The 25,635-nt window shown below is 33.6% G+C and overlaps 1 protein-coding gene across 7 annotated transcripts in view; it reads left to right on the top strand.

Annotated features, from left to right (window-relative positions):
* Nucleotides 1-25,635, top strand: part of LOC118186983 (sodium-dependent dopamine transporter-like) — a 388,447-nt gene that overhangs the window by 307,527 nt on the left and 55,285 nt on the right. For all 7 annotated transcript variants that reach the window (XM_085811464.1, XM_085811463.1, XM_085811465.1 and 4 more), the window contains one exon: nt 11,607-11,850. In XM_085811464.1, coding sequence (XP_085667590.1) covers nt 11,607-11,850 — 244 coding nt within the window. The remainder of the gene's footprint in view (nt 1-11,606; nt 11,851-25,635) is intronic.

The raw sequence follows: 25,635 nt of genomic DNA, 5'->3' as shown, positions 1-25,635 counted from the left end.
GGTTACCAGAAAGTTGCCGTAAATGCAGGGTTGCCAGATTTGGCTCGAAATCACCCCTTTGGCGATATTTGACCCCAAAATTGACTGTATGCCATAGACGGAGCGAGAACATTCTAGAACGCACTTTTAGCAGTTTGCTCGGGAATATTCTCGAAGCTGTTCAGAGATTAGCTTTGGAGCGATCGCCCGAGTCGGGAGCTGTACTTTAGTGCTTTGTCGTGAAGCTGTCTTCACCATTATAGCCTGAAGGTTGGTTGCTGTGTGTTTCAGCATGTTTATCGGAGTTTTTCGACGACTGTAAACGTGTCTTTGGAACTGTCCTGTGTAATACCGGTGTTCTTTACTTAATATGTTTCAGAAACAATAAATACGTAACACGTGGACTGTATTCCTTCACTTTTATTTCATTATACTAATTATAAATAATATGTCAGCGATGCGAAATAATTTATACAAAATAAGCGAACCATTCTACATGGCTATCACAAACACAATTCTATCAATCAATTATCTTGTTGCCACACATAAAGTTCAAAACTAAAGGAATAAAAACAAAAGAAATTTACGCTGTTTGCAACAATAAAATGAAGCAAACGATACTCACATAAACATCCTGACCCTCGTTGAAATCCCAGGGAATTTCAACTGTTGGAGCATTTTGAAACTTCTTAGTCTGTAATAAAAGATAAACATAAGAAAAATAATACAAAATATTATATGCGAAGCAGTTCATAGTTTTTAGTCTGTATAGAAAGAGGACACAATTTCACGACTGGTCGTTTTATGACACCATGACCAGTTTTAATACTAACAACTCTGACTCTATGATCTGAGCCCGGATGAACAGCAATAATTCTCCCTAGCCTCCATTTAAGAGGCGGAAGATTGTCTTCTTTGATGAGGACTAAGTCATTGACTTCTAAATTGTTTTGACTTTTTTGCCATTTAGGTCTTTGCTGAAGCTGAGACAGGTATTCTCGACTCCATCTTTTCCGGAAGTGCTGAAAAATAAACTGTCTCACATGCCATCTGTCAAGTGATTGAAGGAACTATAATTTAGGTCTGGTTCACATATGGCAGTTAAGGAAATTAAAATGACCAATGCAGTTAAATCCATTTGGATCAGCCGATGTTGGACACAATGGCCTAGAGTTGAGACAAGCCTCAACCTGCGCTATCAAAACATTTCCTGATTTCTTTGTCTGCACCTTTAAAGTTAGTACCGCAGTCACTATAAATCTCAAATGGTTTCCCTCTTCTTGCAATAAATCGTTTCAATGCACTTAAAAATGCCTCTGTTGACAAATCTTCTACCACTTCAAGATGTACTGCCTTGATTACAAAACACACAAATAAGCATACATAACATTTAAATGATTTTTGTCCACGTCCTGCACGATGTTTAATCATGAACGGTCCAGAAAAATCTATTCCAGTTCGATGAAATGGTCGCGATTGTGCTATTCTAGATTCCGTTAGATCAGCCATTATTTGACTTGCAGTTTTAGCTCTAAGTTTGCAATACGTGATACAATATCTTACTACTTTTCAGATAGCAGATCTAGTAGCTCTGATCCAAAATTGCTGTCTAATTAAAGATAGAAGAAGTTCTGGTGATGCATGCAGATATTTGACTGAAAGTGTCTAATTATGATTTCTGTCAGATTGTGTTTTGAAGGTAATAAGATTGGATGTTTTTCATTTTCTGACAGTTGCGCATTTTTCAGTCTTCATCCTACAAGTAACACTTTGTTGTCATCTAAAATTGGACACAAGCTAAGGAGGTTGCTGTTTGTAGGTAAGTCCTTTCCCAACTCCAAACATTGAATTTCTTTAAAGAAAGTGAAATCGCTGTATTATTCGGACAATACAGAAAGTTGCAGCTCGAATTTCATTACTAGATAAAAAAAGGACGTATTTCTTTCTTGATATGCTACTTTAGAATTCGATATGAATCTTAATATCCAAGCAAATATGCGTTGCAACTTTGGAAATGATGATATATTTGATATAATAGCAAGTTCCTGTAGAGGTTCAGAAACTACAAATGAGACTGTTTTACGTGTATCTGGTAATGCCTCTTCATCTATAAGAATATTTTTAGACAAGTCAATCTCACTGCACTTTAACCAAGAAGGACCATTCCACCACAATTGATGAGATAATAGTCCTACAGGAAATAAACCACGTGAAGCACAATCAGCTGGATTTTCTTTTCCATCAACGTGTTTCAGTTCTCAGGTGGTAAGATGGATTGTATTTCAGAAACTCTATTGGATACGAATACTTGCCATTTTTTAGGATCTGACCTTAGCCATGACAACACGATTTGTGAATCACTCTAAGCTTGCACTAAATCAAAATTTATAACTAATGCAGCTTTTACAGACTGAATTAAGCGTGCCTATAACACTGCTGCACATAATTCCAGTCTTGGAATCGTAATAGATTTTAATGGTGCTACACGAGTTTTAGCTGTTACGAGTTTAACATTAATGTCAGAGTTATTTCAAGTTTTGATATAAATAACTGCTGCATAACCCCTTTCAGACGCATCACAAAATCTGTGAAGTTCACATCGAAAATAATCAGGTAGCAGAATTTTCCTAGGTATATTTATAGAATTCAAAAGTTTAACTTCTCTACATAGATTTCTCCAATTTCGATCAATCTCTTCTGTTACAGGATCATCCCATTATAATTGTAATTTCCACAATTGCTGAAGGATCATTTTAGCAAGAATTACAAACGGAGCTATCCACCACAATGGATCGAATAGCTTTGCTACGATTGACAAAATAATCCTTTTAGTCGGAACACTTTGATACTCTATTACACCGACATTACATTTGAATTCATCATTGTTCCGGATGCCATTCCAATCCCAGAACTTTCAATGTTTTATCTTCTATTACACGATGAATATTGTCACTATCTGTGTTTGTTAAGCCAGAGGTTTTTAACAATGACGGTTCACTTGTCGACCATTTGTGAAGCTCAAAGCCACTCCTTTTTAGCAGTTGTTGCAATTCGTCTATCAATGCAATACCTTCCGAACTATCTTTTACACCAGTTAACATATCATCAACATAAAATTCTCTTAAAACTATATTCTTTGCCTTTGGAAAGTTCAATCCTTCATCAATCGCTAACTGACTCAAAACTTGTATTTAAAAGGAAATCGACACTTCTATGCTGTATAACAACATTGTTCTTAAAATCAGTTATAAACGAATTTTTGTTCAAAATCCACTTACCTCACAAAGTGGAGTAATTTTTCACCAACTATATACATATTTGCGTTGTTACAATGCGCTTAGAACAGTCACTATCTTCACTAGCTCTCCGGCTAGACTTTTGACCAACAATAAATGTTCTTTACTTAATATGTTTCACAAACAATAAATACGTAACACATGGACTGTATTCCTTCACTTTTATTTCATTACACTAATTATAAATAATGTGTCAGCAATGCGAAATAATTGATACAATATAAGCGAACCATTCTACATGGCTGTCACAAACACAATTCTGTCAATCAATTATCTTGTTGCCACATATTTGTTTGTATTCATTCAAATGATTTACATATACTGGCTCAAAATTTGTAGGTTCAAAATTTGTAGTACCCGAAATTATCCATCCCAACCTCGAATTAAGAGCAAATGGTAGATCAGGACCACGTTTGACAATCTCTCCCGTCATTAAATGCAGAAATACATTTACTCCAAATAAAATGTCAACTGGTTGTGACTTGTAAATTAATGGATCAGCTAATTGTAAATCACTGAAGTTATCGAAGATGATTGATGGCAAAGATACATAGGGAATGTTATCTGTCACCTTGTCCAGTACAAACGCTGATGTTGATACAAGAATATGTTTTTTAAAATGAGAAGTGAACACTAAATCGACTTCCCCATTACTTATAGTACTAAATTCTCCTAGACATGATACAGAAATGGAATTATCTTTCACTCGTAATCCTAATTTCTTCACACAGTCCCTTGAAATAAATGATCTCTGAGATCCAGTGTCACATAAACATCTACACTTCACAAACTGTTGTTTAGAATTTTGAGTTCAAAACTAAAGGAATAAAAACAAAAGAAATTTACGCTGTTTGCAACAATAAAATGAAGCAAACGATACTCACATAAACAACTGGTGAATAAATTGTGTTTTGATTCTTCATCAAGTGTTATCCTCAATTACTCCAAATCCACGAACCCGTAGAATGCAATAATATTATGATTAAACAAAGCACATTATTTTATAATAATTAATTATTTGAGGAAATAAACTGCACATTCTGTTCAAAAACTAAATAATGCTTCATTATCCTACCTGTTTTATCTTATTTTATAATAACAGATGCTTTTCACCATTGTAACGAAAATTTTAAATCATGATTTAAATGTGGTAAGAAAAGGGAATTAAGGCATGAAAAAGAGATATTTAAAAAAGATCCTGCTTATTATCCCCAAAATCAAAATATCTTTTTGTTTGCCCAAGACAAAGGATAAGGAAGTTAAAAAATGTAAACAAAAAAGATGAAACTATGCAACTAAAAATTTCAATTATCATTAGGCTGGCTTTTATGAAAAAACTTTTTCCGGAATTATTTCAATGCATTCAGAGAATTTGTGGAAACTTTTAATTAAGGAGTAAAGCTTTTGTTTAAGGTAAAAAAATCAAATCAATGAATTTAACAAAAATTGATTATGAAAGATATTATTGTAACTTTTGCGAATTTTTTCAGTTTATTTTTTTTTTTTAAATTACTGTCATTAAAAGAATTTAATTCACTATATAACACAAAAGCCACGCACTGAGAAGCAATTATGCGAATGGGACTAAACCGGTATACATATGGAAAACGAAACGCTAACAATTTCATAGAAATAGAAAGTTTCATTCAGGAAATACAGTGGCAAGATCTGGTTATTGTACAAAATACAAAAGGAATTAAATGTTCAACATTGTTGTGACTTGCCATCATCGCAAGTAAATTCGAATTACAAAACCTTAGTGCTGAAATAATTTTTATTGAAAATTTATAAAATCTGACACACCTTGAAGTCACCTTTTCCCCCACATACTCGTTTTACAATTATTAATACAGTTAACTATAACAATATTAATAATTAAACACAGATATGCTTAAAATTTGCACCATCAAAGTAATTCCTCTGCTATCATCTAAAGTTTAACTTACTTTAAGCATTAAAATAAAACTATAAATTATAAAACTTGTTTGTTAAGATAATTAATTATATTATAAGAATGCTTGACATTTCGTACAATATTTCAAACTTAAATAGAAAAGAAATAATCAGTATAAAAATTAAAATTAGGCAAATAAACAGCCTTAAACTGGTCTAGATTTCGAGCAGTTTAAGCAGTTTTAAGTTAAGCAGTTTTTTTGTCTCTAAACAAAGAGAGACTTATATCAAATCTCTTTGAAAATTGATAGAATTTTATTCAAAATCTATGTTAATCAAAAACGTTCCCCCACAAAAAAAATTAAATTAAGAATTTAACTGATGCTTTGCTTAACGGAAGTTGATGACGTTACCTTTATTGAGCTCTGATGCATTTTTATGCTATACTTATTATTTACAATTACGTTGTATTGTTCTGCAATTAATTATTAACTTAAATCATTAACCATTAGGTAATAATATACGCAAGCTGTCCCAAAAGTAATAACTAATAGAAATTATATTCTTTTATTGACCAGGAAGACATCTGTAGTTTTTCACCTTAAAATTCCATATTCTGATCGAATACAGAAATTTCATCACAGCTCCCCGCTCTTCATAGCATTGAAAGAAGTGATCATTTGAGATGCTGTTCAAGTTCCTCAACTCAGTTGCGTGGATCTGTCCCAAATGTGATGTGTGTTTTGAGCAACCTCTGATGTTATTTTTGAGCTTGGGATATAAAAAAAATCAGGCTTTACGATAGATAGGGAAGTATTGTGATATTTTCCCTTAAGTTCCTCACAAGCTGGAAAAATTGAAGACTGCGCGATTGGAGCAATCTCACACTTCTGAATTGACCGAATGAATTCCTTGAGCTAACTGACTGATGGCTCCAGACGCAGCCGCATTCATCCATTGCCCAGTCCTACTGGTTGCAGGGAAATTGGTAAATGTCGCCAAGGCTGTTCACGAGAGTTTCTGCCTATACCTCAGCTTCCAAATGAGCTATATTCGCAATTTAAAACCAAGATCGATTCAAGATTACCAAGATAAAAATGCAGTACGGGAAATGAGAAAATACAAACAAAATACGTGGTCATAAATTCAGTTAAACAAAAAGTACATAATAAAATAATTGCGTAAAATATACAATATAAGTAAGTAAATAAATAAAACCAATTTATAATGCCATAAAAGTACAAGAGAAAACAAAAAATCAATAATATGAACACAAATATTAACATTAATTTATAACTAATAAACATTAGCTAGAAAACTAATGTTTAACCGATAAAGTTTAACACGAATTAGGTAATGAAATAGGTAAGGAAATATAATTTACTGCGCCAAATACGTCTGATTCAATATAAACGTAATTTCATGAATTAATTGTAAAGTTAACAGGTTTCGCATTTAAAGTTTTCGAGCATAGTATTTTGCCGGTAAACAACTTCTCAGCTTGCAGTTCACTCTACTTATAAATCACAGCTTTACATTCAATTTCTAAACAACATTATCTTGACCTCAGCAGCTGACTGTTTAGAAGGGATTTGAATCGGGTCAGTCCTGGACAATATCCAAAAATCTTCATTTATTCATTGCACCGCTATTGTACTTCATGTGTATCAATAACAAAAAATGCAGGAGAGGATGCTGACTTCCTAAGAAATGGGATAGTTTATATCTAAGAGCAACATTTAGAGCAACAAGAGCAACATTTCATTTACAACTTCGCTGGGAATCGAACCACGGACCTCTGGAATACCGGCCCAGCGTGCAGAACCACTACACCACGAAGGCACGCTATGAAGGTGGGAGAAATGCCTTATATGCTCCCCCTTTTAAAGTGTGACTGGGGTTTTTAGGGGACCAATCGCCAAATCCTCGGAGTGGAAAGTCATCATCCACAACCTTTTTAGTTCGGACGCCACTGTAGAGACTTTAAGCATTTTTTGAAAGCAGACAAGATGAAAAGTTAGCTACGCCTATGCCGGGAATCGAACCACGGACCTCTGGAATACCGGCACAGCGTGCAGAACAACTACACCACGAAGGCATGCTATTAAGGCGAGAGAAATACCTTATAAGATAATGACGTCAAATCCGGACGAGTGTAGGAAAAGAACAAAGAGCTAACTTAGATCTTTTAGGTATGTAATATTTTAATTAAGTTCATCTCGTTAAGTGAATACTTTTGGAAAGATAGTATGCTGTTAAATAACACACAGTAACAGTAAAGAATCGTGTTATACTTAAAAATATACATTCGACACATAATTCAAGTAAGATTACTTAGATTGAGTGCATATCAAAAATTGGTATATGAACATGTCGTCATTATGCATACTTAGAAAAAAGCTGGAAGAAAAACCTACATGTTCTTTAGACAATAATTGTAGACTCTAGCAATGGAATGATTAAAACCCCCAAAGTAGTCTGATATTTTGAAGATGATAACACTTAGTAATTGCTTTTGTAAAGAAAATATTTGCTAACATGCTTTGCATATTTTTGTCATTTCTTGTCGCTTATAACTTGCCATACAGCCTTGATGCAAATGGGTGAGTACTTATTAACATCATTCATATAAAGTTTTAATTTCAGTCAAGTATGTTCTAAGAGACAAAAGTTAGTCTTTAAAAGCAACTTTGATAAATATATAAAGATACATTATTTTGATATGCAATTAAAGTTATACTTCTATTCTATATATTCTTTTTTTTTTCATTTACATTGTTCATAATCGCAACTTGCTTGTAATGTATTTCAGTTGTGTTATGATGCCTTTTGCAATCCATGTCACTAATTAAAATTATTTCGATAATTCGAATTTATTATCCATATCATTCCCCTTCTAAATCGTTCTGTTTTTCTGAATCCCCGCTGAATTTGCTTGCTGATTCTGCTCTTTCATTTTTCACTTGAAGAGCTTTCTCGAACTAAAATTAATCATAAATATGGTGACTGATTTTGTATTCCTATCGCACTAACTAAACGCAATTCATCTTTTAGTTTCAGCAATATCCAGCAACTATACTAAACTGCATCAAATATTCAACTGAATGAAATTACGATATAATTATATGTAACTATTGGAAGTATTTGAATATTAATAATTTGTTCTTATTAGTGTGTTGGTGTATTTAATTATGGCAAAGCACACGAGGGCTATCTGCCTAAAGGGAGGGATGCCTTTCGTGGAGGACTTTCTAAGGGAAACTGGCTCGTATACACGTTACACATGGGGAAAACCACGAAAACGCCCATGCAGCCAGCCCGTTCGCGGGATTCGAACCTCAGACCGAACTACCAGTGTTCAGCGTCTTTACCGCTCGGCCGCTGGTGGGCTGTTCTTATTAGAATTGTTTCAATAATCGTTATTTATGATTGTAAAACTATCTCGTATTATTTATTATACAAAATTATATAAATGAACAAATTCAAATAGTTAAGATCATACTGTTACGAACTTTGCACATAGATGTTAGGGCAATCATATGTTAAATTATTGTATTTTGCTGCGTAATGTAACATTAAAAATTTAAAGAGATAAGCTATGCAGGAAAAGTAAGAATACAGGGGCAAATCCATTTAACATTGAGTGAATGGGTATCTCGTTAATTTGGATAGAAAGCATCAAAAGCCGCCAAACTTGGCGACAATTTGGCGGCATTTTGGTCCAGTCGTTATATCACAGTAATTAATAAATGTAATTGATCACTATATTAGCTGCAACCGTAATATTGCTTTCCAGAAATTTCGAGAAGCAGAAAGTACTAGAAATATCTCGGCGGCCGCTTGAAAACTACATAAGACCAGAGAAAGCATCTGCTCTCAGTTATTGTTAGTTCAGTGTGAACTGAGATATCTCAGGGTTAGCTTTCTCTTTAGGCACGCTTTGCATTGCGTTGTGTTTAATGTTCTTAATAGTTTGAAGTACTAAGAATTGATTGTACTCTGCGATACTGTGAACACCTGTACGAGTATTTCTGTGAAAATTTCAGAACTTTGAAGTGTTTCATTCGATCCGTAACAATAAGAATTTTTTTATATACTTGTTCATCTGGATTCCTGATGTAGTTTCAACTGTCATTTTATTTATTTGTGTTCAGTATCATTTGTAATATTTTGCATGAGATTCTTATGATTTGTTTAGTTTATATTGCATAAGATTACTTAGCTTGAATATATAACAAAAACCGGTATGTGAATATGTCGTTATTATGGAATTACGATGCAGTATAATTGTTAGAAATAACTATGCACTTATTATGATTATTAGAATTGTTATAAGAATTATTACCTGTGTTTTGTTAGGGCTGTTTTATGTTCTCGGTTTTTTATTTAAATATGATTCATATTTTGAATGTAATTTATGAGATTAACTTCAAGTGCATATTATGCAGTCCTCATGCAAGTGAATATGATCAAATAACGTCCAGACTAAGCAACAATTTTTAACAAGAAGTCAAATTTGGGGGGGGGTGAATATTTTATGTAAACGAACGCACCAAATTGTGTAACCTATACCAAATGTAGGAAATACTATAAAGTAAGTGATTACCTTGCATTCCAACTGAAGGTTGCGTTGCTAAATGTGACATAGAGGAGATGGTCCTTCGGTCTTACTAGACCATGTGGGATGACTTTGCCTACCGCCCTAGGTGACGGCGTGTGTTTCAGTGGGGTTGTCTTTTGTGTTAGATTGCTAGTATGTAGGTACGTGGCCCATAGTGAACCTCGAAAGCGGAATCCAAAGATTTATTTTTAAAATGTCTTTTCTATCGTTAATAAGTAAAAAATTTAGCGTAGATGTAGGACTGCTATAGGATTTCCCATTTATCATATAGAAGGATGTGGGCATAATAGGAAGATTTAAGACTTCGCAATTATAATTTTTAACGAAATAATTTTGCAACAATTAAACTCCGTTTCTTAACATTATCAAAATTTTTGGTTTCAAATTTCAATAAAATAAGGACACTTTTTTTTTACTTCCTTTTACGAAGTAAAAAGGAAGTATTGTAATCAGAAAAAGTTTCAGGCATCATATTTCAACGAAAGTATCTATTTTGAGGGCTATCGAATACAATTTAACGGATGTTTTTGATTGACATCTGCACGTAAGAACAGAATAAAGGAGTCTTTTCCAAAAAAAAGTTTTTAAATGAATCCTTAAGAGAATTATTCATGGCAACTGTGCGTATGTACATACGTACGTATCTCACATAACTCAAAAACGAGTAAACTCAAAACTTTGAAATTTTGTATGTAGGACTGCTATAACATGTAGATGTGCACCTCGTATTCTGGTTGGAATCTGCCGCACCAAAAGTATATAAATAAATATATCTATATATATATATATGTATATATCCACTCTGTTACTCGGCTCAGTGATCTCAGTTTCTTTACTTTTATATGTTTGTAAATTGTGCATTTTTTGCTTTAAAAATGATTGAATTAAGTTGTTCTTATCTTCCGGTTAAGGTTTTTATACCTTAACGGGTAAAGCGATATTTGTACAATTATCAGCAATTTAAAAGCCATTTAAGTGCGGTTAAGCCTAATTTTTAAATAACATGGCGGACATGTTTGTTTACATTTGAAACAGCAGAATAGTAAATTTCTTGCCAATCTAGAGAGCTTCGCAACAACAAAGATAACGCTTTCATTTATTATTGAGAATTAAATCATGCTTAAACCTTTCTGGAATGTTTTGGAGGAAATAAGTGTTTAAGATTTACGTCGTAATTTTTAATACAGATATTTTGAGTTATTATGTATTTTTGAATTGTCGCAAAGTGAGAATTGAATTACTTGAATGAGAAATACTAAATCGTCTGTGAAAACTGTTTCTTTTTTGTTTTGTTTGCTTAATTTCTTTTATACAGTGTTCTAGATTTATTATAGTATTTGAATAGAACATGTGGCAACGATTAGATAATTCTTCAAATGATATATATTGTGTGCATACTGAGTTATAAAAGGAACGAAATATAACGCTGTTAAGTGATCCTAGCGCCAGAGTGTCACTATGGTTAACAAATATAGTGAATTTTAAAGAGTGCATTTATTCTATTGTGGTTTATGCGCTATCGACAAAGTAGATTTAATTCAATCCAATGAGTTTAAATGAAATGCAAGAAAAAATGCGTATAATTTAATATTCCGTACAAGGAAGTCGTGTGGTGTACACATCAAATTTTTTATTCTAGCATGTGGGGACATGACCCATGGTTACCCATGATAACGTGACTTGCTGACCCTTGGTGACTAACGAGTGTTCCCTATACCTCAACCTGTAACCTGTCGCACTTTTCAGTTTTAAGTTCAGTTTTGTTTTGTTTTTTATTGCTAATATAATAATGATGCATTTTATTCTTCTGTTTGCAGGCGTGGGTTTCTGCGCTGTTCTGATCTCGTGGTATGTTTCCTTCTACTACAACGTGATCATTGGATGGACAATTTATTTCATGGTTTCTTCCATGACGTCAGAGCTGCCCTGGATAAGATGTGGCAATGAATGGAATACCGAACGTTGTTGGGGAGGACTTAACGGTTCCACTAACATATCGTCCCTGGGAAATTCCACTGTTGTACCAAACAATCGGACCAGTCCTGCCCTAGAATTTTTCGAGTATGTGTTTGATATATTTTACATAGATTTATAAAAGATTACCATTCCATCACATCTACTTTTGTATCCAGGTAAATTTAGTTTTCAAATGATACTGATACTTAAACTAGGACAAGTGAAACAAAGTTAAGGAAATTTAATATTAAAAAGAAAAGGCATATTTTATTTCTGAACTAGCCTTTCGCTTTAACCACGAAATTAACTTGATCTGTCGATTCATAGTTGACAGATCTTAAAACTTCGGAATTTCTGCAAACCATTGTTGTCCTCTTTCAGTTCCTCTTATTCTGAGAAGATATGAGTTTCCCTTTACATTAAATCAGACACTTAGTTTTTTTATAGATTTTGTTTCAGTTGAATATAATTTTTGGAGACTAAAACTGTAAATTAAAGAATTTGAAGAAAAACAATTGTCTGAGATATTTTCCATAACTATTAACCTGCGTCAAAACTAAAGTAAGCTTTCTATTTGTACTCTACTTATTTTTCATGTCTTCTAGAGATCTTTATTTATTTTATTTTATTTTTTCCTACTTATTTTCTTACAGAACTTTCTCCGCATAACTTCAAATTAACTGCCAACTGCTGATTATTACCTTAAAGTGCACTGCGATGCGGTAAATTTTAACTAAACTTTTGTTTTTCTGGAATGCGTTGAGTTGAAAATGAGAGAAAAATCTAAACTAAAATGTTAACTATTAGTGCAATTTTATCTTGATAATCTTCCGTTCTAAGCAAAATTGTGCTATCGTTGACTCACTAAATTCCAATATTTTCCACATTCGTATATTTTAATTCAGTTTAATATATTTCCCTTTTCTTCGTTTCATTTTCAACTATTAACATTCATTATAAAGAATAAAATATTTGAAATTAATCCAGCGAATATCTGGAATCCAAAGATACAGCTGTTGTCACTTGTACCGCAAATAAAATATTTGTTTCCAGTGATAACTGTGCATGAGCCAAAGGCAGATGTCAGCAACCTTTTCTTCTGCTGGTCAAAATCAGCTAAAATGTGTGTATTAAAAAGACGGTTCGAGTCAGTGGTATTTTCATTTTAGAAGATTCTTTCTTGGTGAATAATAAAATAAATGTTATTGAAAGAAAAATTACAGCACGCTTTAAACTTTAAACATAAAAGTAATAATTATCATTACTATTATTGCAAAAATAAACATAATTGAATGAATTGTATTTTCCTTTTCGATATCAACGGCTTCCCTGGTGCTGAGCTTGTGACACCAATTTAATGAAGTCTGACTTTAGTCGGTCGGCTTAAAAAGAATAGAAACACTTGAATTTTCGGTAGTTTTATTTCTCGTGAGCGCTGAGAACAGTCAGAGGATTACCTTATAGAAAGAAATTTAACTACCTTAGTTTTGAGAATATATCTGGAAGGTATGCCAATATAGTACTTAGTCACATATAATCAGTAACAAATTATGTAAATTTTTTTTAGTTAATTTCGTTTACAAATAGCAGAACCTTTTTCTAAATTTAGGAGGACCACAAGAGCAGTCCTATGAAGATATCTTTAATTCCAATGCTTCCCCATGTGATAATGATCATATCACCAAAGTCACAGTATCTTTTTTCCTTAATAGCCCTGGACCACTTAACTTCACCTTTCTCGCTTCTCCGAGGATTGTTGCGGATTTTATTAGCTCTTTAAAAACTAAAAAAGCTGCTGGTTGTGATGGCATTTCTTCCAAAGCACTCAAGCATCTTCCAGTTAATGCTATTACGTGCTTAACTAAAATAATTAACTCAGTTATCAAGCTCTCTTACTTCCCAAAAGTATGGAAACATGCAGTTGTTGTTGTCTTCCCTAAGCCTCATCAAAGTTCTACTTTTCCTCAAAATTATGGCCTATCAGTTTACTTAGTCAAATTTCTAAAATTGCTGAAAAATTTATTCTGTTTTATATTAATCGAATCATACCTCCTAGCTCTTATATTCCTGGTGAACAATTTGGATTCAGACATCTGCACAGCACCAATCATCAGCTTCTCCGTGTTATCAATTACATTACTGATAGATTCCATTGCAAATTTCCTACCGGCGCAATTTTCTTAGATATTGCCAAAGCCTTTGACAGAGTGTGGCACCAAGGACTTATATTCAAACTAATTCAGCTCAATTTTCCGAACCACTTTATTTTACTTATTGCCTCTTACCTCAAAAATCGCACTTTTGTTGTCAAAATTGGAAACACCCTCTGAACTGCGAGAAATATTACTGCAGGTGTCCCTCAAGGCTCCTTTCCCTCTCCTTTTCTATACAAATATTTATACTCAAGATATTCCCAAAGAATCTCATATTACTATCGTCTTATTTGCTGACTATACCGCTATCCTAACTCAAGCTTCAACCATCAATACTGTACAAAATTTTCTACAAAATTTTTTGGAGCTCCTTGAAAACTGGATGACGCTGTGGAGAATTGCCGTTAACACTGACAAAAACAAAGCCATTATTTTCAGAAAAGGACAAACAAACTTGCTTCCGCCTAATCCCATCTTCTTTGACGACAATATACAGTGGACGGATCAAGTGAAGTATCTCGGAGTCACACTTAACAAAAAACTCGGCTAATCTTTGGAATGTGGTAACAGGTAGTTTGGCGACATTTTGGTAAGGCAATAAAGGTTACTAGCCAGGACTTCAGCAATAATCTGAGAAGTACGCAGTTCGAATCACAGATTATTTTGTCTCAGAGAAATGAGAGATCATGAGACATGTAATGTAACATTTTTCGGAAAATTGCAATCGTGATTTTAGCTAATAAGAAACAATTTCGCTGCTAAAGTGCAGAATCGCCCACTTATTTGTTGTCTCTTTTTACAAGAGTAAGAAGAATTGGATTTGTGTCAATTTTCTTTGACTTTTTAATTGAAAATAGGTCGATGTGTACATGAATAAAGTCAAGAGTGTACGCAATGCCATTTTTTGTGCAATTCTGGGATTTTTTAAGTGAAAATATGTCGACGTGTGCATGGATATGCCGACGTGTACATACATTTTTAAGTGAAAATATGTCGACGTAGATACCGTGTATGTGCAATTCTTAAAAACGCGCGAAGCAGTGGGCGATGATTCTGCACTTTCTCCCAATTTCGAACCTAATTTTCGTCATAATTAAGCACTTTTGTTCCATAGAAGTTCGAGCATAAGCGTAATTCGGCTAGCAGATTGTTGGAAAAAACGTTGAGTAAAAAAAAAAAAAAAAAAAAAAAAAAAAAAAAAATCTTTTACTTCGGGAAAACAAAATGGCGTCCAAAAAAAAACTAGCAGGTTGCTGTAGCAGGGTTGGTCGCCAAAAAATCGCCAAGTTACCATAATCCGAAGATTTACCAAAAACTCCCTTTTCAGCAACATTTACACGAAACTGTCAGGAAATTCAATATCTCAGTAACTACTATGCGTACTCTCCTCGGCAGACATAGCAATCTGACTATCAATAATAAACTTATTTTATATAAGTCCATCCTTAGACCTACTTTACTTTACGCCAATCCGGTATGGGGACACGCCGCTAAAACCCACATAAAAAAGATCCAAGTCTTTCAAAATAAAACCTTTCATGAAATTATTAATGCACCCTGGTTCATCCCAAATTCATATATTCACAGAGATCTTCAAATTGATACTATATAAAATTATATCAAAAAACTTGCAACAATTTTTTTCCTTTCTGTACTATTACATCCAAACAGCCTGTATCAGTTCTTTGCGATGCTCACCTTTTCCTAGAGGGGTTTTATTTCACGAAGGGTTTTATTTCTCCGACTGATGGCGGCTAAGTGAAATATCCCATTCTACCATCTCGATTCTTCTTATCATCCTTTTGTTGTTCCAGACATTCTTTTATCTGATGCAGAGTAAAAGCGCGCTGTCGCTCTCTTTCCATTCGACACAAGTCAAGAGGACCCACAGATTGAGAAACGCCGCCCTAAACATTTAACAACATATTTGGGAGTTAAATCCTCTGTGCCATAGTAATTAGGTAATGCATTTGTTTTAAAATGATAAATAATTTTGGGGTACACGCGAAGAGAATCCATGCACTACTAATACACGCGAAGAGAATCCATGCACTACAATCACAACAAAAAAATGTTTTTTGCCGTAGGAAGTCTCAGACTGAAAATTGCCATATCTCTAACCTACAGAAGGGAAGCTAAAAATTAGAAATATTGTCAACTTTCAACTCCATTCTTTATACTTGCTTTTCGTTTCAAAACGCAGCTTTTCTAGTGGGTATCTCGTCTTCTCATAAAGGATTACAAAGATATACACTACTTATAACGGAATAATAAGCAGATGTTTCTTTGCCGGAAATGCTTGAAAAATGGGTATTGAGATTAGTCCCAGGTTATGGTTTATGAGCCATTCGAGATATTAAGTCTGTTTAGTCATGTCTGCAAGAACTGTCGAATTCTACAACAAAAAATATCACTGATTCTACAATATTCGCCATATTTCCTTGATCTGAATTGAGAATATTTTTTTTTCATTACCTACTGAATCCATAGCGGCTTTTGAACATATTTTAAGAAGCATCAGACAAAACTAATGTTTTTATTGTTTTCTAAATCACTCTAGCGCATGACAGCATCGTGCATAAACTGTTAATGGCTTATAGTAAATATAGATACGGTAACTATTTCATTTTTAGCTGTTCTCCTTCGTGAATATCTCAAAGTTTTTGAGTACCCCTCGAGTGTTAAAATTATTCTCTAAATGCGTGATAAGAGAAAAGAAATCTAAAATATAGGGTCTGTACATTTTTACACGAATTTCATTGAAATTACAGAAATATTTTAGTTAAACATTTTTAGTTTTAAATGTTCTGTTTGATAACCCTCATTCTTAACTATCTTTATATATCGTAATTTTCGCGACAATAAAGCCTTTTGTATTATCGAAAGAAGTATTTTATCCCATTGCTCTCGAACAGCTTTCCAAAGTCTAAGGAAATCATAGGTCTACGTTTGGACAACCAACTGCTTAAAAGTCCAGAAGCGCAAAAATACATTTGTAATAGATCACAAGATTTAGTAGGGATATGAGTGAAGGATATGGCCTCGATACCCGTTTCGTAAACCATTATGTTCCAAGAAAATAACTGTAGATTTTGACGTGTGGCTGCTTGCTCTGTTTTAATGGAATTCTACTGATTGATCACATTGTGTGTAAATAGAAGTATTTCATATTTGAAATTTGGTATAAAATATGTTTTTGATAATATGTAGAGCTGATCTTAACATTTTTCTCTAATCTCTTTATTTTTAATTTGCCGTTATATGAAAAGCCAGCAAAAATCATAAATCCCTTAGAAAAACTTTCTTTAAATTCCTTGCACCATGCTTTAAAATTATTTTCACCTCTTTAATGATAATAAATGGATCTCTTTATATTCCAGTCATTTAAGTGCACCAAGCCAAGATTCATGCATTGTGACAGCATTTTTCCATTTCTGTCCGGATAAATGTTTCTCATAAAGAGTTCTGCAGCGCGTCCTGTGTTCAGCGATATGTCGTGGAGAAAGACGAGGCACACTATGTTTTTTTTCCCCTTAAGATTCAAATCGGGATTAATCACTTCGTTTGCAGTTAATACTGAGCATTTTAGTGATTTTGCAATTGCCCTTTGATTTGGCGTATTTTCTTTCAACTTTAAAGATTTCACTTTTGAAACATTCCGTTTTGTCCTTGGATATGTATGTGGAAATATTTTTCCATTAAAGCTAAATTTTAACGTTTTCCCTTTGTTGTTGACAACGTTACCCATCGCAGCTTTAGATATCGAAAACTTATGGCTTTCACAATGTTTTTTAATTACGAATAAATTTCTTCGTAAAGAGCGCAAACATAGCCTTCCACCCACTGCTTCTTTAAATACGACATTCTGCATGAAAACAAAACTGTCAAGTAGCAGACGATAATTTATACTTTTAAAAAGTATAGCTGCAGTTAAAAAAAAAAATTCCAAGCAGAAGTTGTTTTTTTACAGCAAAGCAAAATCATCTAAAAATGTGCGAATAGACTCTGTATAATCTCCAAATATTTTTCGCTATTAACAGTTAAAAACAAAACAAAAACAAAAACAAAATCTGAAATGTTTCAGATTTTAAATTACGTCCATAAGGGGCGTTTTTTTAACGTTTTGTGTCTTACCTTTATTTATTAAATATCATGTTCTTTGCCCCTAAACCATAAAATTTAGTTCAATAGCAATGTCGCAAAATAATTTTAAAATGAGCATATCTTTAGAATTTCCGATACACAGTTCGACGGGGCGCTGGAGATAAAAAGGTTCCCCCCCCCCGTAAAGTGTTGCCATTGCTCGTTTTTAAATCGTTGAGTTGTTACTCAAACATTCGTTCAAGTTTAACAAAATATGAAATCGATAAGAAAAAAAATTCCAAATTTCAAATTTGGAATTTCAGATGCCCATATTCGCAGTAGGATTGCGTCATTCAAAATTGGATGGCTCTAGATACCGCTGTTTTATCACAATGCAAGAAATATACCTACATTTTTGCAGATTTTTCATTATTTAATTTCTTCAAATATAATGCAGGACTTTAACATTTTGCGGCAAAAGTTTGAAAATTGAACCGACATTTATAGGAGTTCGACGCAAAATGCCAAAACGAAAATAATAGTCCTTCGGGACTCAAATCCATTTGGACTAAAAATAATAATAGTAAAGATTTTTTAAGCATTAAAATGGATTTTAAAATAAGCTACATATCATCCTGAAGAGCAATATCAATATATAAGTTCATCAAGTTAATAATAAATTCCGCTTTTTTTGGTAGCGGAAATTTTGAGCTTTTGCATTCACTGAATATTTAAATTTGTAAACTGCATCTGTCATGTATATGCTATTCATTAAATGTCTTTACTTTAAAAATATTTATTATTTGAATAAATAGCGAAGAAAATTCAAACTATTAATATTTAAAAATTATTAAACTATGGGTACTTTTTCGAGAACATGCATCTTTGCATTTTGTAACAATAACTGTCCATTGAGTCACATATAAAAACGAAATGGCGAGCGAAAAAATAATATAAGAAAAAGTAAAGGAATCGAGTAATAACGTAGCAAAACCGAAAGACTAAAGAGTACCGCTGATAAATATTAATGGGCGCAAATAAGATCCTTTTACAGTAAAGGAAAAAGTGCGCACGTCGTAAATTTCTTATTCCGCAGTGTACTTTCTCAGAATTAATTGCACTTGTTAATTCGTTTATAATTCTACCTAAATGGCAAAGTTCGGTATCCTTTTATATCAACATAACTGTCTCAGGCCAAATCTTATTTGTTTGTTCCTGCCAAGGTTACTTCCGCATTTTGGGGGACACCGAAGTATTCTGGTGCAGAGTGGAAGTACTCTGGTGCAGCATAAAAATTTGGAAAAGGAAATCATTTGGTGAACTGTGGACTTTTCATTATAGAAAGTTTGATTTAATACTGAAAGTTAAATAAATTGTTTCAACACAAATTCTATTTGAGATTAGAGTATAATTTTCAAAATAAAATCATATCCATAAAATAGAAGATTTTCATTTCAATGATTGTTAGAGCTGTTAGATTATTTTTCCTCAGTAATTTGGTAATTATTCTGATAACTTTATAGTAATTGAATTAATTCATTAATTGAGCAGTAATTATGAAGACAATTAATATCCTGATACAATTTACCTTTCAAAAATTGCAATCTTTGTTATTCAACAGCATATAAATATATATGGTTTTAAGCCAATTTAGTTAAATGCTTTTAAGAGAAAATAAATTCTCAACAGAATTCGAATGCAACAGTAGCCAAATGGATAGCCCAACTGAATATTGATAATTCTACCAGAATTTGAATCCTTTCGAAACGACTTGTTGCATGGGGGTTTACGCGCACATAACGAAAATGTGATCTACCTTCTGAAAGAAAATCCTTCAGGAAGACATTTTGCTTCTTAGGTAAGCACCCCTTCTGTTCTTTGATATATTCGACTGAACAAGCAAGCAAACAATCCTCCTGAAAATGGTTGATAACTTCTTGGAATTTATATGTTTCCTGTAAGATGTATTGAAATCTTGTCGCTTAGTGAGTAATGCTTATGCATCAAAATTAGAAAATTATACACTATGCAATAAAAGCGGATGCATGGCGGAAGAAATTTTAAGAAAGCTAACATGATATTATGATCTTAAAAATATTAACGTAAGTTTCCTTTAATATAAATTTATGTATGTTTGTTTAACATTACGGAAAGGTGAATTATTTCGAATGTTTAAAATATAATCCCCAAAAAGCAGCAGAAGCAACTACAATTGGATTTTGATCGTCCTGAGCTGTTACGATAGTAAGACAACTATTTGCCCTAAATAAAATGGGAATATCTAGCAATTCCCTTAGTATCTTTATTCCCTTTTTATTGAAAAACAATAGTACAGCTGTTTTTTCGTAATGTTTCATGCACATTGAGTCAGACGCAGATACATTGATTATTCCATGAGTTCTTCATCCTCATCTTCTAATATATCTGTATACGATAGTGCTCTGTGCATATTACCGCCTTTAAGTAGAAACAAATATCAAGTTAAACTTCACAGGATATCTTTTTAGTACCTTAATGCAGTTCAGTAAAGCCACGTCTAATTACATAGAGATTAGTAAGAGCAGTAAGTCTTCTCTGTCTGAAATTCTTACCTACAAATGGGACACGTTCTTTTAAAAATAAAGGATTGTTGCGAATACCATGTCTTACACCAGAAGAGGGTTCGTCGATTTTGCAATTAGAAAGGACTGTTGCTCTGAATTTCGTCTAAATTAGGAAAAGAGCAACTAACCACGTCTCACGGTCTTAATTCTTATACTCCATTACACACTGTTCTCAAGCTCTTCACGGACTATGTATTAATATCTGATGTATCGCCGGCTTCCGGATCTTTTTCAGGTTTTGACAACTTCATGCGTTATCTCTTATTCAAAAAGCCCATTTCTAATGTAATATAAGCCGTATTTTATAAAGAAGGTAATAAATAATTTTAATACAAGCAACATTGCAGTTGGGCTGGACTTTTGCCTTTAATAAGTGTCACACAGCTTTTCCCCATGCAATCGTGATTTGGAGTTCTATCTGCATCAAACATTTACTTCTAGTACGCATGAAAGACCATATGAAATGACTGCATACCAACATGATGATGAAATACTAGAGCTAGTTACTTCTTTCGGGCATGCCAAATATTAAAAAGGCTCATTGCATTTCGATGGTATGTGGACAGTGACAAAACCATCAGTGATGAATAATAATCCTATCTTGGAGTGGTTATTCATTAAGACTTTTTCTTAGACTTCTGCGTGTTCTTCCTGTATTTTTTGTATTTTGGAATTACTGCCATGTTTTACTAATCACGCTCTCTCTGCTGTAATTCTACACACAGGAGACAGAAAAAGGTGCTATGCAAAAGTCTTGGCAGTCTGTATTTCTTGTATTTTGGAATGACTGCCATGATTTACTAATTAAGCGCTCTCTGTTGTAATTCTACGCACAGGAGACAGAAAATGATTCTATGCAAAACTCTTGGCGGCCTGTTAAGTTTGACTAGCTGATCCAAAATCCAAAGCGATACCGGAAATTCGGATATTGCATTGCTAGGAGGTTACTAAGTAATCCACCGGGGGGTGAAAAAGACCTTTCTGTAGCTTTTAATATTTATATGTCATCAAGTGCTAAATTCAAACCGCAGTTTCCACTAGTTAGGGATTACTCACATAAATCAAATCAAATGCAAATTTTCCCATTTATAGAAATTTTTACATTGTTTATAAATCTTTTACTGAACTTACAAATCAAACAACTAAGCTCTGCATTTCCTTTAATTTTGATAGGAATCTAGAGCGATGTCATATAATAACCAGAGACTTTGATGGAACTAGCTTCTGAAAGCAACATTGCAGTTGGGCTGGACCTTTGCCATAAGTGTCACACAGGTTTTCTCCATACAATCGTGATTTGGAGTTCTATCTGCATCAAATATTTACTTCTAGTACACATTAAAGACCACATGAAATGACTGCATACCAACATGATGAGGAAATACTAGAGCTAGTTACTTCTTTCGGGCATGACAAATCGTGCACTGTTATTCTTAAACAACAGATGACATAAAGGAATGTAGCTACAGCTTTTATCTTTTCAGAATATGTAAAGTAGGTAGTACATAAACAAATAATAAGAGCTTCCACCTCATTAATCCATATATTTCAAAACTTTGCAAACTCAGTGCTTCATTTCCCGTTTGCCACGTGAACATGGTTCAATGTCTCTGTGATTTGGGAGCACTTCCGGCGTTCTGGCTAGGTCAGTACCTAGACAGACTCGACTTCTGGGGGAAAATTAATAGTCTTCACAGTGACTGGAACCATCGTTTATTCGGTGGTAGGTTCAGGCTCGGCAGGGACCATATGTCTTGTCTGCTCCTTGGTTGTGGGAACACTACATGGTCAGATTTCGAAGGTTGTCCTTGGAGGTTTGTCTCCCCTTGGTCAACACTGGGGGATGGTCGATGTCTAGCTATGACTCTTTATGGTGGATGCATTGCCTTAAACCTTTGACTCGTGTGCTTATGACTCAGACTGTGAGAAACATTTAAGTCACCATGGATTGACCCGTGTGTTATGCCTTCTCGGATAGCCTCTAGGGATTGGGGCGTTTAAGTGTTTAAAGGCAGCCTCGATCTAGCCAGATCTGGGTTCCTCTTCCTCCTGGTGTACTGTTCCTAGTGTATTGTGGTTGAACGAATATGCAGAGACGGGATTTTCGAAAAGCATAGGCACGAAAAGAAATGTTCGAACATGGTATGCAGGCAACGGCCGAGAGAGGATCATCATTTCTTCATTAAGCCTTTGGCTGACCGTTCTCAGTCATTGAGAGTTTTGGCGCAGCAGTGGCGATCAGTAACACTTTTGCCAATGTCATCTATCTCTTTTTCCAACCATTTATCGCATTACAGTTTGACGGGCACTTCTCGGGTAATCCGACATCGTAGCAACTTACTGCCAATGGAACATAGAACGTAATGAAATGCTGACTGGATGACATGACATTAATGACGTTTTGTTTAGGCCAAAATAATGGTCTCTTATGCATCAGTTACCAGCAAGATGAAAGACCAAATAAACCTCGCTAGCAAAAAAAAAATTCTCATATCAGGTGATATTCAGCTTAACATCAAACCAATTTAATACAAATATAATATCAAGCAATCATAGCGAATATTTTGATATAAATCAACGTGATATTCTTCGATTAGTTGTAATCTTCCAGCAAAAAGAAGTTACTTCTCATATGGCAGCAACAACGGGATTTTTCTTCAGAATCGCATTTTTTTCCATCGGGATCATTTATTTCATTCCCATCGTGATTGGGATATGGTTCAAACGAAGGGTTATCCTTTATGACAGTCCTTCATTACATCTTGGTGAACTGAAAGTTGTATAATGTAGATTCAATAGCTATCTCACAATAGATCGTTGAAGCTGTGTTTAATTTATAGCCACGATTCGTAGAACAAATAGTGCTGCCAGAAATAGATAAACATAGTGCTAATTGTATCGACATACATAATGTGTATTGTTTTATAATGTAAATCACTCGTTCTGCATTTCCTTCAGATGTAAAAGTTAAATCTGCATTCCTTCTACATTATTTTTTTTTCGAAAGTAATTTTGACCTGGAAAAAAAGAATATTTTAATTAAATGTTTTTGCTTTCTGTTTCGATGAAACAACTTCCAACATAAATAGACAATATTGCCAATCATAATAGATAAACTTTTTGTTTTATCTTCGGTGTTATAAAAGTAAGTGTTATAAAAGTAAACGCAAGTTATTCATTTCAAAAGTTTCTAACTGAATGTCTTACCAATGCTTAGCAAAACGTGATACGTTTTACCATGATTATTGCTTTATAATGCTAACTATTTGTTCTAGTATTCCTACTTTACATTGTAGATATTATTTTAATTTTCTAATATTATTTTTAATTTTAAAAACCCTTTTCCTTAAATTCTTGTTTCCGACCTACAACTCCCTTCCAGAATGAGATTTCAATATCATGCTTTATGTAAATGAAGTAGAGGCGATATTTAATGGGGAAGATCAGTCACTGCCATCGCAGAGCTCAGAAGTTCTTAGCAGAATGGGTTCTGCCTTCGGACCACCGCGTTACTTTAAACCTCTCTTACTACGAAGGACCGTAGTTTTACGTGCCTGTTAGTATTCGCCGCTGATGTTTAATTAGGGCCAACTTGAGCTTCGGCTAAAGTTTAGTTAGTTAGAATTAGGTTTCGTTTCTTATTTTCTCATCTTAAGTGAAAACCCAAGTAGAGGCTTTCCTATAAGCCCAAGAAGGGGCCGACTGTTAGAATTTCTTTGACTGTATGAAAGGAACTTTAACCCTTCTTTGGACATATACAGCTGTAAGGAGACCAGTGAATAGTCGCTAGATACTCCCATAAACATTCTAGTAGCCAAGGACCCCGTATACTTCTTAAGAACAGTTTTTTTTTTCCTAGTAATAACGCACGACTAAAATAGCTAATGTTAGCAAACATCCTATATAGCATATGCAAAATGATTTCTTAGTCACCACAATCCTCAAGATCTTCCGCCACTGGAAAATCTGTGGACTTGTTTGCCGTCACATTCCTACTTCCAACACTCTCCCAAAAGAGCTGAGAAATTGGGTCATCTCTATACGCTCAGAATAAAATTCTAGCATTTATTCGATCATTGCTACGATGGAAATTTTGCACCTATATTTCTACGTCTTTGCAAGGTTTTTAAGACTTTCAAGAACGAAATTGAAAACTTGAAAAAAAATTACTTTAAAAAATACTTTGTTGTCAACCCCAACGAATCAGAAACATAGTAGCCATTCTTTTCCATTTAGCTATTTCAGAATCATTACAAACCGAATTATTCAAAAAAAAAAGCTTTTTAAATCCCTAAGAAGTAATATTTTTTCTGTCCCTACAAATGTATACAAACAAAATATTTCCCATCTTACGAATCGACATTACAGTGACGTCAGAAGTTTGCCTTACGGGACTTTTAAAAGATGGAAAAACAATGGACGATACATCAAATCAGGCCGAAAAGGTTCCCTTGTTACGCAAATTGAAACCACCAAGAAAGAAAAGAACATTTATTCTTTTTGCAGAGAAAGTGCTCATTATTTTTTTACTATCATATATTTATTTATTCACTGCATGTTCTTGTAAACGGATCATAAACTTTCAGCTCGTAGGGAAGACAGTAAGCAAAAAAATGATCAGCGAAGAGCCCTAGGGAGATTTTCTGCATGGTTTATTATGACAGAAATAAAATTTCATAAGAAGATTTACTTCTACGCTATCTGAGGTATATTTACTTCGACAGAAATATCTTTTTTTATATATTTCCAGACAGTTATATATTCTTTCCTTTTTCTGAGATTGAACCTATCTTAGAACAATAAATACTTGTTTTAAAAGAAATAAAAGATAAATATTTGAATCTCATAAAAGATAAATATTTGAATCTGATTTTAGAATTTCATGTCAGAATTTCATGAATTTCATGTAGTTCCATGTCATGTAATATTTGAATTCCATGAAGTCAGAAATGAAATTTATACATATATTACCTTGTTTAACCTTTGTACTCTTTTTGTAGCATGAGTAATAATTTTCTCATTTTAATAAATTCAGTAATCCTAGGTGATCG

The sequence above is a fragment of the Stegodyphus dumicola genome, chromosome 2 (genome assembly GCF_044657685.1).
Source record: "Stegodyphus dumicola isolate Sdum_Otavi_A_Nest chromosome 2, ASM4465768v1".
Taxonomy (NCBI): domain Eukaryota; kingdom Metazoa; phylum Arthropoda; class Arachnida; order Araneae; family Eresidae; genus Stegodyphus; species Stegodyphus dumicola.
Note: the sequence above shows the minus strand (reverse complement) of the source record. Positions and strands in the feature narration are given on the sequence as shown.